Source organism: Oryctolagus cuniculus, chromosome 12, assembly GCF_051225735.1.
Source record: "Oryctolagus cuniculus isolate XC-2025 breed Fujian yellow rabbit chromosome 12, ASM5122573v1, whole genome shotgun sequence".
NCBI classification, from domain to species: Eukaryota; Metazoa; Chordata; class Mammalia; order Lagomorpha; family Leporidae; genus Oryctolagus; species Oryctolagus cuniculus.
In genome coordinates this window covers 62,946,236-62,962,942 of record NC_142878.1, presented here as the reverse complement: position 1 = coordinate 62,962,942, position 16,707 = coordinate 62,946,236, and the positions used below count along the sequence as shown (strand labels likewise).

At 40.3% G+C, this 16,707-nt stretch overlaps 1 protein-coding gene across 4 annotated transcripts in view; it reads left to right on the top strand.

The window, feature by feature from the left end:
• Positions 1-16,707, top strand: part of FSIP1 (fibrous sheath interacting protein 1) — a 229,149-nt gene that overhangs the window by 64,718 nt on the left and 147,724 nt on the right. For all 4 annotated transcript variants that reach the window (XM_051822083.3, XM_051822082.3, XM_089309433.1 and 1 more), the window contains one exon: positions 7,664-7,822. In XM_051822083.3, coding sequence (XP_051678043.2) covers positions 7,664-7,822 — 159 coding nt within the window. The remainder of the gene's footprint in view (positions 1-7,663; positions 7,823-16,707) is intronic.

The window sequence follows — 16,707 nt, the reverse complement described above, 5'->3', positions numbered from 1 at the left end:
ATGATAACTCTTCTTTAAACATTCTAGAAAAGCTTTAACTGAATTTTTGGGGCTGGTGCTGTGGTGTAGCAGGTTAATCCTCTGCCTATGGCACTGGTATCCCATATGGGTGTCGATTCTAGTCCCTGCTGCTCCACTTCCGATCCAGCTCTCTGCTATGGCCTGGGAAAGCAGTAGCAGATGACCCAAGTCCTTGGGTCTCTGCACATGCATGGGGGGCCCAGAGGAGCCTCCTGGCTCCTGGCTTCAGATAGGTACAGCTCTGGGTGGTTGGGAGCCATTTGGGGAGTGAACCAGTGGATGGAAGACCTTTTTTTGTGTCTCTCTCTCACTGTCTGTAACTCTACTTCTCAAATAAATGAATAAAATATTTATTAAAAAACCAGTGAATTGTTAATATTGCCTTTTGTATATTATTTTTGTTAGCATTTATTTCTTGTACCTTTACTTTACACTGGATCTTAGCCAAAAGGCCAAGAAGCGATGTGTATGTTTATTTTAAGTTTTGTTATATTTTAGAGATTTTTCATAAATACCTTGTTGCTGGATTGTTGTTGATTTTATCTTTAAATTTTTTGTTATTATTTCCTATTATTTACATTTTAATGAAGATTTTTAATTTGTTCATGATTATTATAGCCACTAATTTTTGGTCTGTTTCCTGCCATCAGATTTTATATTTTATTCATCATATTTGTTCTGTTTTCTTCACTTTATCTCCATATCCTCTTGTAGTTTGAATTTCAGTATCCTATATCTGATTTGCTACTGTTAACCATCAAGTTCTTTAATACCTTAAAACATATGTTGTCTTTTCAACTTCAATAATTAGTTTCTAAAGTTCCATACCTTAAGAAGGCTGAATTTTTATTATACTTTTATTTCCTGTTTTCTTTCCTCTGGGATATATTGAAATCATCTTGAATTTTAATTCCAGAATATTATATAATTTTACCTTGAGATCAGTGTATTTCTTGTACATTAGCAATCTTTCTCAATCAAATTCAGTGCACATTTTTAGTGATATCATTAACTGTCTATTTGTACTCTGATCACTATTTACATAAATAATTTTTTGCATTATTTTTCTGGATTTTTTTTGAGAAAAATTCCTCCAAAAGAAAATTATTATGGGGATAATTTTGAGTGTTTGTATATTCTAAAATTTATTTTTCCTTCATTTGAATGATAGCTTGGGTGGTAACTAACTTCTAAGTGCAGAATTCTTTCTTTCTGGAAGCATGCAGGATTTTTGTGTTTAGGAAGATTCACAATTTTTTTTTTTTTGACAGGCAGAGTGGACAGTGAGAGAGAGAGACAGAGAGAAAGGTCTTCCTTGTCCGTTGGTTCACCCTCCAATGGCCTCCGCGGCCGGCGTGCTGCGGCCAGCGCACCGCGCTGATCCGATGGCAGGAGCCAGGTACTTATCCTGGTCTCCTGTGGGGTGCAGGGCCCAAGCACTTGGGCCATCCTCCACTGCACTCCCTGGCCACAGCAGAGGGCTGGCCTGGAAGAGGGGCAACCAGGACAGAATCCGGTGCCCCGACCGGGACTAGAACCCGTTGTGCCTGCGCCGCAGGGCGGAGGATTAGCCTAGTGAGCCAAGGCGCCGGCCAAGTTTTATTTATTTATTTGACAAATAGACAGTAAGAGAGAGACAGAGAAAAAGATCTTCGTTCCATTGGTTCACCCCCAAAATGGCCGCGATGGCTGGAACTACTGTGGTCTGCAGCCAGGAGCCAGGTGCTTCCTCCTGGTCTCCCATGCGGGTGCAGGGGCCCAAGCAGTTGGGCCATCCTCCACTGCCTTCCCGGGTCACAGCAGAGAGCTCAGCTGGAAGAGGAGCAACTGGAACTAGAACCCGGCGCCCATATGGGATGCCAGCGCTGCAGGCGGAGGATTAACCAAGTGAGCCATGGCGCCGGCCCCAAGATTCATAAGTTTTATCAGATTATGTGTGACTTTAAAAGCATTGTTGTTGCTTGGTGCCTTGAAGGCCTTCTCAGTCTGAAGGCTCACTGTTTCTTCAAGAAATCATAATATTTTTCTCCCTTCTCTCATCTCTTTTCTCTCTGGGATACCTGTAAAGTGGAGTATCAGCTGAGAATGTGATTGGCTACAAGTAACAGATAACTTTATTAACAGTGGATAAACCAATAATAAGTTAATTTTTCTCCAGTAACAAGAAGTTCAGGAGTAAGCAGCTAGTGTCTTCCTGTCTTCTTGCTCCACATTCTTAGTGTGGCTTTTGTTTCTAGGTTTGCAAGATTGCCGCTGTGCCTGTAGCCAAGTTTTCTAGGCAGAACTAAAGAGTAAAGGGCAAAGACACACTTCTCTGAGGCTTTGCCTCTTCTGAGGAGGTATCTCAGAAATTCCACCTGCATCTCATTGCTAAGCTGTCACATAGCTGTTTTGTATGTGTCTGCAAGTGAGGAGTATTTGGTTATCTTACCTTCTAGTTTTTATAGCAAAGGTAGGCAAGGAAAAAGGGAATCAGGAGGAGGATCAGGTGGAGGACCTGCCTGGAGGACCTCCTGGATTGCTTTTCCAGGTCTTAGGACATTTTATTCTATTAATGTTCATCTTTTGTGCATTTTGTTCATATGAGCTCATTTTGCAGTTTTCCAAGTTGAGTTAACTATGTCTCTCCTGCTGCTTAGCCATGTAGATCTATTTGATGAAAGTCCTTTCTTTTTTTCTTTACAGGCAGGGTGGACAGTGAGAGAGAGAGACAGAGAGAAAGGTCTTCCTTTACTGTTGGTTCACCCCCCAGTGGCCACTGCAGCCGGCATGCTGTGACTGGCGCACCGTGCCCATCTGAAGCCAGGACCTAGGTGTTTCTCCTGGTCTCCCATGCGGGTGCAGGGCCCAAGCACTTGGGCCATCCTCCTCTGCACTCCCGGGCCACAGCAGAGAGCTGGACTGGAAGAGGAGCAACCGGGACAGAATGCGGGACTAAAACTCCATGTGCTGGCGCCGCAGGCGGAGGATTAGCCTATTGAGCCACAGCGCCGGTCTGATGAAAGTCCTTTTAACAAGTCCTTTAATTAGCTGATAAGGAAGATACATGTAATATACAGAAATGATATAAGGCTAGCTCAATGATGGCACGTATTAGAACAGCAGATCACAGGAGGAAGATAATGAGTGCATTGAGAAGAATTTAGGGAAACTTGAAGGAAGGAACTGATTTACTTGCAGTCTCAGACCTCAAACTTCTTGCCATTCCTCAACTTCTCCATGCTCTTTCAAATCTCTGCATTTTCAGATGTTCCTTTTCTTATATGCCCAGAAACCTCATCTTTGACAATTGCCTGCACAACTTAAAAACGATGAATGGAGGGTGCAGCACTGTGGCATAGTGGGTAAGGCCACTGCCTGCTCTGGTGTAGTGGGTAAAGCCACTGCCTGCAGTGCAGGCATCCCATTTGGGTGCTGGTTCAAGTCCCAGCTGCTCCACTTCAATCCAGCTCTCTCTTATGGCCTGGTACAGCAATGAGGATGGCCCAAGTCCTTGGGCCCCTGCACCCGTGTGGGAGACCTGGAAGAAGCTCCTGGCTTTGCATCAACTCAGCTCTGGCTGTTGCTGCCATTTGGGGAGTGAATCAGCAGATGGAAGACCTCTCTCTCTCTCTCTCTCTCTTTCTGTGCCTCTGCCTCTCTGTAACTATGCGTTTCAAATAAATAAATAAAGGATGGCTGAAATGATAATTTTGTTCTAATTCCTCAGAATTCTTATTCTCCAGTTCTTTATTATGTCAAGTTTAGTATTAAGGATGTTATGTTCTCTTGATTCTCTCTAGGATGCTTGCTTAGAATCTTAAAAAGATTTTCCTCTGTGTTAGAAATCCACACTTGGAACTAATGTCTCCACTGTCACCCTTGCCAACAAAATAAGTTCTGCATCAGATCTCAGATTACTCACATATGTTAGTATTGAAGGGGTGAGTCTGATTGCTTGGCCCTGCCTGAACCCTAGCTTTAAAGACTATTGAAGAGCGTTTTCTTCATATGTCTTGGGAAGGCAAGGATTAAAAGCTAGAAATTTCCTACACATAGCAAGGGAATATAGAAGGTACTAGCCAAAATAATAATGATAATGATAATAATAATAATTAAACAAAATAAAACCTTCTACTATCTATTCTATATAATTTCTTTTTGTAATTGTATAGTGCATGAAACATTTAACTTGTTATTGAATTTCTTAAAGATGTTTTTTATTTATTTGAGAGGTAGAGTTACAGAGAAAGGGAGAGACAGAAAGGACTTCCATCCACTAGCTCATTTCCCAAATGGCTGCAATGGCCAGAGCTGGGCCAATCTGAAGCCAGGATCCAGGAGCTTCCTCCAGGTACTCATCATGGGTGTAGGGGCCCAAGTACTGGGGCTGTCTTCCACTCCTTTCCTAGGCCGTACCAGAGAGCTGGGTCAGAAGAGGAGCAGCTAGGATACGAACTAGTGCTGGCAGTGCTACAGGTGGAGGCTCAGACCATTATGCCACAGTGCCGGCCCCCCTACTAATGAATTTATCTAACATATTCTTTAAGCTCCAGTGCTTTTTAGAATGGCTTACATACAGAAATCAACTAACAACAGATGGTGGCGAGGATGTGGGGAAAAAGGCACACTAATCCACTGTTGGTGGGAATGCAAACTGGTAAAGTCACTATGGAAGACAGCTGGGAGATTCCTCAGAAACCTGAATATAGCCCTACCACACGACCCAGACATCCCACTGCTCAGAATTTACCCAAGGGAAATTAAATTGGCAAATAAAAGAGCTATCTGCACCTCAATGTTTAGTGCAGCTCAATTCACAATAGCTAAGACATGGAATCAACCTAAATGCCCATCAACGGAAGACTGGATAAAGAAATGATGGGATATGTACTCTATGAAATACCACAAAGTGGTAAAAAAAATGAAATCTGGTCATTTGCAACAAAATGGAGGAATCTGGAAAACATCATGCTAAGTAAAATAAGCCAGTCCCAAAGGGACAAATATCAGGTTCTCCCTGATCTGTGATAACTAACTGAGCACCTACAAGGAAACCTGTAGAAGTGAAACTGACACTGTGAGAAGCAATGACTTGATCAGCCCTTGTCCTGACTGTCGAGGAACAGCTTACTATTTTATTCTTTTTAGTATTTTCTTTTTCTATGTAATACCATCGGTTGAGCTCTTTAATTAACACAGAATTATTCTTAGGTGTTTAAATCCAATTGAAAATTGACCCTGTTAAATATAAGAGTGGGAATAAGAGAGGGAGGAGATGTTCAGTTTGGCACATGTTCCCTTGGACTTACCCCTAAGGGTTAAGCTAAAAACTTACCATGGGACTTCAAATCCCATTAAGTTGGCAAGTACCAATGCCACCTTACTAGTTAAAAGTTATCAGTGTAAGTTCATAACTGATCATAAAAATAGGATTAAGTGTCAAAAGGATCACATAAGTGTCAAAAGGATACACAGTAGACTCATAGAATGGCAAATTCCCTAAACAGCACTCTGGCCTCAGAATCAGCCATTAAGGCATTTAGATGAGGATGTAGGAAAAAAGGTACCCTAATACACGGTTGGTGGGAATGTAAAATAGTATGACCATTAGGAAGACAGAATGGAGATTCCTCAGAAAGCTGAAAATATATCTACCATACGATCCAACCATCCAACTCCTAGGAATTTATCTAAAGGAAAAGAAATCTGCATATGAAAGATTTATCTGTTCCCTAATGTTTATTACAGCTCAACTCATAATAGCTAAGCTATGGAATCAACCTAGATGTCCATCAACTGGTGAAAATGTGATATATACAAATGTGGAATACTACACATCCTTAAAAAATAATGAACTAATGTCTTTTGCAATAAAATGGATGCAACTGGAAACCATTATGCTTAGTGAAACAAACTAGTTACAAAAAGAGAAATATCATGTTTTATCAGATATGTAGTATTTAATATAGAATACAAAAAAAATCTAGGAATGAAATGGACATCTTGTGATTTTGGTGGTTGTTTTTAGCCTTTGTTTATACTCCTGTGGAACTGTGGTATTTCTACCTTTTACTTGTTGAATATTATGAATATTATGGAATATTATACGTTAAGCCTGTTATTATAGACAGGATTGAAATTATGTCTTTGAAAAAAATGAAAGAAAAAGAAGGGGGATTAAGGTAGGGGGAGAAGAAGGGAAGAAAGGAAGTATTGTTATCTTCTTATAATTGTACCTATGAAATATATGAAATCTGTTTTCTTTATATTAATAAAAATATATGGGGAAAAAGCTGTTCCATTATAGAGAAAACCTGATTTTTTTTAAACTTTTATTTAATGTATATAAATTTCCAAAGTACAGCTTAGGGATTACAATGGCTTCCCCCCCCATAACTTCCCTCCCACCCGCAACCCTCCCCTTTCCCGCTCTCTCTCCCCTTCCATTCATATCATGATTCATTTTCAATTCTCTTTATATACAGAAGATCAGTTTAGTATACATTAAGTAAAGATTTCAACAGTTTGCACCCACATAGCAACACAAAGTGAAAAATACTGTTTGAGTACTAGTTATAGCATTAAATCACAATGTACAGCACATTAAGGACAGAGATCCTACATGAGTAGCAAGAGCACAGTGACTCCTGTTGTTGACTTAACAAATTGACACTCTTGTTTATGGCATCAGTAATCACCCCAGGCTCTTGTCATGAGTTTCCAAGGCTATGGAAGCCTTTTGAATTCACCGACTCTGATCATATTTAGACAAGGTCGTAGTCAAAGTGGAAGTTCTCTTCTCCCTTCAGAGAAAGGTACCTCCTTCTTTGATGACCTGTTCTTTTCACTGGGATCTCACTCCCGGAGATCTTTCATTTAGTTTTTTTTTTTTTTTCCAGAGTGTCTTGGCTTTCCATGCCTGAAATACTGTCATGGGCTTTTCAGCCAGATGCAAATGCCTTAAGGGCTGATTCTGAGGCCAGAGTGCTGTTTAGGACATCCGCCATTCTATGAGTCTGCTGTGCATCTCGTTTCCCATGTTGGATTGTTCTCTCCCCTTTTTGCTCTATCAGTTAGTATTTTCAGACACTAGTCTTGTTTATGTGATCCCTTTGATTCTTAGTCCTATCATTATGATCAGTTGTGAACAGAAATTGATCAAATGGACTAGTGAGATGGCAATGGTACATGCCACCTTGATGGGATTGAATGGAATCCCTTGGTATGTTTCTAAATCTACCGTTTGGGGTAAGTCAGCTTGAGTATGTCCCAAATTGTACATCTCTTCCCTCTCTTATTCCCACTCTTATATTTAACAGGGATCACTTTAAACCTGATTTATTTTTATTCAACATATCACAAACTGATTTTTTTAAAGTAAGGAAATGAGAATATTATGGGAATCAGACTGTGAAGCTAAGAGATTTATTCCACAAAGGAAAAAGATCCACAAAATATTTGAAGATACTTTATATACAGGGTTGGTAGACAACAGACTCCTAAATGATTTCACTTTTTTCTTTGACTTTTTCAGCATTATATTTTTTGACTTTGTTTATTTACTTTTATGAAATCCTGAGTGCTGAAATTGCAGTCTAAAAGGTCTGTTTTGGAATAAAGGTAGCATGAGAATGACCTGGTGACCCTTGTGTCCACTTAGGGTGATCAGTGTGGCTGGCTGGTTGCAGGAGATGGATACACACTAGCTCCCACCCAGCACGCACAACTTGCTGAAATCAATACAAAGCTCCAAGAACTTTCTGCAACCTCTCCGACCATGCCCAGCTTCTTCGCAAGACCTGACAGTCAGAATGAGCAGGTATGTTTACCTCAGGATTAAATATTTCAGGGCAGTGTGGGTTAAAACTAATTCACATAATTTCACAATCTGTTCAATAAAGAGGTTTCTTCTAAATTGCTTTCTCTATGACTGCAACTGTAATAAGTATAGTTTCCATAACAATGTGTATTTTCCTTTGATTTATTTTATACCCATTTTTCTTTCATTTGGTAATTTGCTACAATGGGAGTCAATGAGGAAATATTTATAGTATTAAATCTCTGTGGTTTAACCTAGTTCTTGATCATAAGAAGAGAGAAAGAAGACAATTGACATAGTACACACGTAGTCCTTTGAGGATCTTTTTCTTTTTATTACTCTGGCCCTTAGGTATTAGCAGTAGCAACCGATTATTCCATACTCTGCCACATTCTTCTAGTACCTTGAATCAAGCAGGGATGTACACTGTATTAATGACTTCTCTCCTGTGAAGGGTTTGAAATGAATGTGTTTCTTATCTCAGTGGTTCCTTCAAATACTCTTTTTAAAATAAGGACAGCAGATGCTTTTAATATTTATTTATTTATTTGAAAGGCGTGCAGGGTCTTAGTCCACCCGAACAGGGATGGACTGGGTCCGAAGAAAGGTAAGTGCGCCACTCGCCCATTCCCCAGCCTTCCGATCCCGGAGACAGTCAGACGCAGCAGGGAGTCAAGTCAAGCAAGCAAGAACTCGGTTTATTGCATGTGTAGCAAAGCCTTTTAAAGCACAAGACCGCAGGATTACTGGGGCAGGGCATAAGGACCAACCAATTACTTAAAAGGTCATTTTACAGGGTGACTTTTTACAGGACCAGCCATATGTCTGTATACTCATCATCAGTTGTCACCTCCCCTGATGCTGTGCAGCCAATCAGCTTTGGTGGTAAACGATTTTTCGGTACTGCCAACCTTACTTCCTTTGGGTGCCATCTTTGAATTGCCTCCTGTGCCTAATTCCCCACAAGGCAGAGGATCAGAGAGAGAGGAAGAGATGGACAGAAGTCTTTCCATCTTCTGGCTCACTCCCCAAATGGCTGCAATATCCAGGGCTGGGCCAGGCCTGAAACTTCATTCTGGTCTCCCATGTGGATGGCAGGGGCTTAAGTAGTTGGGCTATCATCTGCTGCCTTCCCATGTGCATTAGCAGAGAGCTGGATTGGAAGTGGAGCAGCTGGGACTCAAACTGGCACTCTGAGATAAGATGCTTGCATTGCAGGTGGTGGCTTAACCTGTGGCACCACAACACTGGCCCAACCTTCAAATATTCTTTTACAAAGCTGGTAGAGGTGTATGGCACTTCAGGGAACAGTAGCAGCTTTGGAAAACAAAATTCTCTCCCTTCCTGGGATCTAGCTCAGGGTTGGGTATTGGTCTGAAGAGAAAATGTCTGGTCTTTCGTTATCTCAGGACCCTTTACTAACTTACTAAGAGTTTCACCAGATCATTTTCTGTATACTTGTAGATGGCTGTGATTTCCTTGGTCCTTCAAAAGATTTAACTATCTGTAGCCTATAGGTAATAATTCTGACTTATAGTAAGTCCTTTTTACAAGCTACCAAGTGAAGGTGAAGGATCTGGCGTTAGACCAGTTGAAGCTACCTCTGGGGAAAAGAGCAGAGTCAAGATGCCCCAAAGAATGAGTTGGTGACTGGCCAAACACCTTCGTGGAGCCTGCTCAATTTCCTTGGGATGTGTTTCTGAGCTCCAGGCACAGCTTCCGGCCCCCTGAGACAACAGTGGTGTTGGTAGTCTCCCCACCACTAATACCTGGATTGGGATCACTGTTCAAGGAAAGCAGAATTGGAATCTTCATTCCCACCACAGTGTACCCCAGGACTTTGACACCAGTTATAGTAGTTTGTTTATGTTCTGGGTTCTGTTATCTCAAAAGAAGGAGATCAAGATGGAGTGACAAAATGGTTCAGGGATATTCTTTGTTCTTTTCATGTTTCAGCTGATTTTCTCTTGTTGCTAGATTTTAAGAGTAACTGAGATCCCATAGTGGAATAATGGTTTTAAAGATAGAAAATGTATTCTTTGTGACTGTCAAAAATGTTATTATTGAAAGAGAGACTGAGAATTTATGGATTTGTTCAGCCATTTAACCATTAGAACTTCAAATAAAGTATGAATTTTTTTAGATTCTATCATCATTTTTTTTTTTTTTTGACAGGCAGAGTGGACAGTGAGAGAGAGAGACAGAGAGAAAGGTCTTCCTTTGCCGTTGGTTCACCCTCCAATGGCCGCCGCGGCCGGCGCGCTGCGGCCGGCACACCACGCTGATCCGATGGCAGAAGCCAGGAGCCAGGTGCTTTTCCTGGTCTCCCATGGGGTGCAGGGCCCAAGCACCTGGGCCATCCTCCACTGCACTCCCTGGCCACAGCAGAGGGCTGGCTTGGAAGAGGGACAACCGGGACAGAATCCGGCGCCCCGACCGGGACTAGAACCCGGTGTGCCGGCGCCGCTAGGCGGAGGATTAGCCTAGTGAGCCGCGGCGCCGGCCTCTATCTTCATTATTTAAATCATATTTTCAGAGTTCACATTTATGGTTCAGATGAAATATTTGAAAAATAATGAAAGAGAAAACCAGTCCATTATTTTGTTGTTACATACTAAGATTATATATTATTAAGTGAAATGACATATATTGAACAAAGCAAAGAGAAAAGCGTGTTTTGGACTCTCACTGAATACAAAAGCAGAAATAGAACATCATAGTTGTTGAAAGAAATAATTGATACTTCTTGCATGCGAAAAAGAATATCTTTTGAGCTATTACTCAATTTCTACTTGGCATTTCCTCATTTCTAACCAGTGCCAGAAATTTCACATTGGGTTTTCAAGGCAGAAATGCTAACATGGCAAATAATTTTATGGATATTATCTTTGGAATACCTTTTGAATAAGTACACTGAAAAGTATCTTGAGTAGATTCCCTTATCTACTTAGTTGATGAATGGCTCCAATCATTTGCTGAACTGCAAATATTTATGGTGCATATTCATTTTATTTGTATTTTTCATCCTTCTTCAAATTATTAGTAATTTCTTCCTATGCTCTTGAAGAATATCTTTTAAGGGGAATATAATTTCTGTGTTAAAATAATTACTTCAATAATTACTAATTTATTGAGTTCTAACTGTATATCAAGAATTACAAGGGCCTTAAGGTATATAACTTTGGAGTAAAAAAAGCCGAACTTCAACTTTTGTCTTTGCCATTTGCTAGATTTATGGAATTGGGCATTAGTTAGAAGCTCTCTGAACCTCAGTTTACTCGTTTTAAAATAGTCACATTCTTTAGGTTCCTTGTGAGGAATAGCTTGGTTAATATACGTAAAGTCATTACCATAATATCTGACACAGAACTCAATCAATGACACTATTATAAGAATATGTGATTTAAGGAACTTATTTCCTAGGAGTGTACAAAAGTAACTGGTATAAGACAGCATAGGTAAGTGCCATAGTGGTGGTACAGAGGAGAGACAGCACATCTGGAAAGATTATCAAGAAAATCCATTTTCATATGAGAGGGGCAGGAGGAGGAAGAAGAGCTGGAGAAGGAGGCAGAAACCCACAATATAGCAGGAGGCTAGAGACTGTTGGCCTGCAGGGCAAACTCAGCTCACAGATAGATTTCCTTTAACTCATTAAGGGTATAAATATTTTTAAGACACTATGTAAACAACAAAAAAAGGCACTATGTAAAAATTAGGCAAATTTCTATAAAAATCCAAATATCCAGTTTCTCTTGAAAAAAATGAGAAAATATCACAACATTAGGACTGAACCCTTACTTTGTAGCTGTTCTATTGGACTGAGCTGTGTAGCAGCTGCTGCTTTCTATGGGGCCCAGATTCTCCAGTTTGCCACAGCACCCGCCACTCCACCTTGCATTGTCAAGAAAATAGTTTTGTGAATGAGGTGAAGCACACAAACTTTGTGACGTCTTCATCAGTGGTTACTAGAAGGTGCTAAATTGGTAGTCACAGAAACGTGAGCTGCTAAAGGTAGAATAGTTTGAGGGACTCCAGAAATGTGGCTTGGAGATTAAGGAAGTGTTGGTCATTGTGAAAGGGGCAGATTAGAAATCTTTCCTTATGAGCTTGCTGATAATAATGTTCTCATATAGATGGCCTGGCCTGGCATTTAACTTTATGGCAATGTTTTAAAAGCAGCATATGGCTTTTACATAACTGATTTCCTTGGTGTGAAACAAAACATGTAGTCACATTCAAAAGAAAAAATGGCATATTATTGCTATTACTGTCTTGTGAGAGATATCATGTGGTTGCAGTTTTTACATCTGCTTTTAATTTTCATTTCATCTTAGCAAAAGAGAACTAATTGAAGCACAATTTTCCCCTTAGGATCAGTGATTTAACTGTGCATACCTTTCTGTATCCATCCCCCAGCCTTCCAAGGAATTAGTTAGTTCTTTCCACATATTGTAAATCCCACCATAAAATTGACTGATGTTCCATCATTTAGTTTTTATTATTTATAGATGTATTCAATTCTAGCATTTTCTAGAAATATCTAAGATACAGCAGTTATGTGAGCATTTATTTTCTTAAATCCTTAGCAAATGGATTCAATCATAAATTCTGTTCAGTTTGGCTCTTGTAAATAAGTGCTGTATATTCATCTCTCATGCAATCAACGCTACCAAATCTAGAATTCCAGTTCATGGTTATTTTTTTTTTTTCTGGAGGAGGGTCTTCAAAAATAGCTCTTATTGACAAGAGGCATTTCTTTGTTCATAAACCAACAAATTTAATAGAATATAAATGTCTTCTTTAATTTGAATTTTTCCCTTAGAATATTGATTCAGTTGTGTTCAATTTGGTAAGTTTAATAATAAGTTAACAAATATTTGGTGGAGGAAAATTGTAGCTGTTCAGTTTTTTCTTTGCCAAGATCATATATTGCTGATAGCAACAATTTTTTTTTGACAAAGTTAGACAGTGAGAGAGAAAGAGATAGAGAGAAAGGTCTTCCTTCTGTTGGTTCACCCTCCAAATGGCCGCCATGGCCGGTGCACTGCGCTGATCCGAAGCCAGGAGCCAGGTGCTTCTCCTGGTCTCCCATGCGGATGCAGGGCCCAAGCACTTGGGCCATCCTCCACTGCACTTCTGGGCCACAGCAGAGAGCTGGACTGGAAGAGGAGCAACTGGGACAGAATCCGGTGCCCCAACCGGGACTAGAACCCGGGGTGCCAGTGCTGCAGGGGGAGGATTAGCCTAGTGAGCCATGGTGCCGGCCAACTGATAGCAACAATTAACTCTTTTGTTTCTCTGTCTCAACATTAGCTAAAATTTAAAAAGTATAAACCATTGTTTGACAAGTAATCCTGAACAGTATTTTATTTTTGAGTCCAGAGATTTGTATAGTTCTAATGATGGCCATGAAGTCCACTTGGCCTCAAATATACTTAATGTGCAGATTGAAGGCAGGGATCTAGGAATTTCTAAATGTATTCCAGTCTCAGGCACAAAACTCTTTTGCTATCTGCTCATTTCCAAAACTATGGAAGCATGCCACAGGATCATGGATTTCTGGACTGGAGAGTAAACAAGAAGTTACTTCCAAGGTCTTCGTTTCCAATGCCAACCTGTCAGACATTCTCAGTTAAATCTGGGAAATTGTTCTTGCCACCTGTTTTACAGATTACTTTGAAGTATATATTTCTTTGTTTTTCTGTGTTAAGCCTCTGATGTAGTCAAGGTTTCTCTCATTTCATGGCAGTATTCCAAGATGATAAAAACAATCTGCCTGAGGGCTGGCGCTGTAGTGTCATGGGTAAAACCACTGCCTGCAGTGCCAGCATCCCATATGGGTGCCGGTTCGATGTCCCACTTCCGAGCCAGCTCTCTGCTGTGGCCTGGGAAAGCAGTAGAAGATGGCTCAAGTGTTTGGCCCCTGCACCCACATGGGAGACCGGAAGAAACTTCTGGCTCCTGGCTTTGGATTGGCTCAGCTCCAGCCATTGTGGCCAACTGGGGAGGAGTGAACCAGCAGATGGAAGACCTCTCTCTCTCTGCCTCTCGTTCTCTTTCTTTGTAACTGACTTTCAAGTAAATAAATAATCTTTAAAAAAAATCTGCCTGAAAAGACTTTTCTCCTACGTTGGCTACTGGCAGGCAAATGATCTGTCTGATGGCAGCAAACAGCAGTAGCCTGTGGACATGGATAGCATTAGCCCACAAATGCTTCATTTAGGCAGGTTTGTGCTTTTCTAGTTCCTTAACACGTGCCTTGTTTGCATACCAGGTAACTTACGAGCCTGTTAGTAGTTCCTCCATATTTGACTTCTGAAAATGGGTTTATTTAACTTCAAACATCCCTGTTAGCTTAGTCAACACCACAGATATTTTTCTAAGAATGAACTCAGGAAACTTTGCCAGTCATTTAGTCAAACTGACAAATATCTATTGACCTCAGGGTTAGTTCTCTTCTTGTGGCTCTCTTAGACATTCTTTAAATATTGTGGAGTGGTTTTACTGAATTCCCCCTGAAAGAATTTTTTTGTGTGACTTAGGAATATATAAACAATATGTTGGTCAAAGAATCTGCTTAAGCATTTCTACTGTGTGGAATTAAAATATTTCCTGATGATCATGAAAGCAGACAGTACTGGTTTGCACTTTGTTGTGAGAAAAAGAAAACACCAAAAAACTTCTCTTGGTACCACAGAGCTTTTTGAATATTCAACTAGATAATTTTTGCAGGCATCAGTGACTATTTTTTCTTGCTCCTTTGTTACCTCTGCTTTGATCGCATGATATTCTCTAAATATTTGAACCATGTGGTTATGCTGTCAGATATCCAGGAACTATAAAAAATATAAGAAAATAAGATAAATAATTTAGATCTTTACTATCCAGATAATCACCATCAAATTTCCTTCCAGTCTATTTCTCTGCAAATACACATACAGACACATACGTGTGCCCACAAACAAAAATGGTATAGTAGAATTCTGTACAAGAAACAGAAAGGACACCTAGTCTGGATTATGAAGATAAGTGAAGTGAATATTTGTAGGTATAAAGACAGTAACAAGGGGTGTTGGGGTACCTGGAGACTAGCAACCATGGGTAGGGTGCAGAAAAAGTGTTCCAGGAACTCCAGGAGAGCTGAAGTTGAAGAACTGGCCATCTGTGGTTGTGATTATAGAGGGTGTGGGCAAAGGAGCAGCTAGCCCTTCCCCACTTCTGCATGAGAATTTGACCTATAGTTAATTTCTTACCTCTGTTTCCCTGGCAATTTGATAAAAGTTGGAATGCCAACTTTGCTTATGTTAAAAATGACCCCTGGATTGGGAGAATTATGAAGATCTGATGGGGAAGCTGTATTTTGGCTTTCCTAAATGCAGGGATTTTTGTGGCTGATCATGTCACTTGCTGGGTCCCTGGGCTGTCTGTCTGTGGAGTTATTTCAGAGATGATGGATCTTATGGGAGATGAGGATTTTTAATGTGAAGTGACTTCCTTGCCCCTTGTACCTGTGTACATATGAATGATAACTCCAGTCGAAAAGGGGTGCCTACTACTGCCGTGCTGTGTTTCTTGTCCTGTATCTTTCCAAATAGAATGGTTGTTAACTTTTGGTAGCTTTTTATTGTGAATATTCAGTTGACTCTAAGAAAAATCTGCCCGGATTGTGATGCCAAAGCAAGGCTGGGAAAGGGAAAATACCCCAAGCTGTCCCTCTGTCTTTACTCCAGTGTCCTAACACCCTTTTCCCATATTGACTGAACTTAAGCAGGGAAGAGAGGTCAAGGAGAAAGCCTGGTCTTCTCGGCCTGTGTCAGGTGTTCCCCACAGTTACCAATCTCCTGTTGATGGCCACATGGGCTGTTTTCAGTTTTTGGTTTGACAATATGGGCTTGAGTCATATATTTTAGTTTCCCTTGATAAATTCACAGGAGTGAGATTTCTGGGTCATAGTTTAGACAAATATTTAAATTTTTAAGAAAATGCCAATTTTTCAAAGTGGCTATACCATTTTATACTCTCATTAGCTGTTTAAGAGAGTTCTGTTTGTGTCACACTTGTCCAATATTTGGTGTTAATAGAGTTTTTTATTGGACCATTATTTTTTTTTTCTTTTTTAACAGGCAGAGTTAGACAGTGAGAGAGAGAGAGACAGAGAGAAAGGTCTTCCTTCCATTGGTTCACCCCGCAATTGGCTGCCACGGCGCACTGCGCTGATCCGAAGCCAGGAGTCACCAGGAGTGCTTCCTCCTGGTCTCCCATGCAGGTGCAGGGCCCAAACACCTGGGCCATCCTCCACTGCCTTCCCGGGCCACAGCAGAGAGCTGGACTGGAAGAGGAGCAACTGGGACTAGAACCCCGGGGTGCCAGCACCGCAGGCAGAGGATTAGCCTAGTAAGCCGTGGTGCTGGCTGTATTGGGCCATTCTAGTATATAGTATGTAGAGATAACTCATTTTGGCTTTAATGTACATTGTACATTTCCCCTATGACTAATGCTGTTGACAACTTTCTCACATCCTTATGTGTCATTCATGTATCTCTTTGATGAAGTATCTGTTCATGTCTTTGTGAAATCCAACCCTTTTTGATTATTTTCTGTTTTATTATTTTTATTATTGGGATTGCAAGAGTTCCTTTTATACATGTCTTTGGTCATAGTTGTGTATTATGAACATTTTCTCTCATATTATGGTTTGTCTATTTTCTAAATGACAGTTTTGGAAAATAAAATTTAAAAAATAGTTATAAAGCAACTTATAATTTTTTATTTCTCTGTCTTCTCTGTGTTTACCTTAGATTTTTAAAAAGCAATAGTTGCAAATTATTAAAATAGTTATGTCTTCTTGATTTAAAAGTGATTTTGATTTAAAAATGAAATCC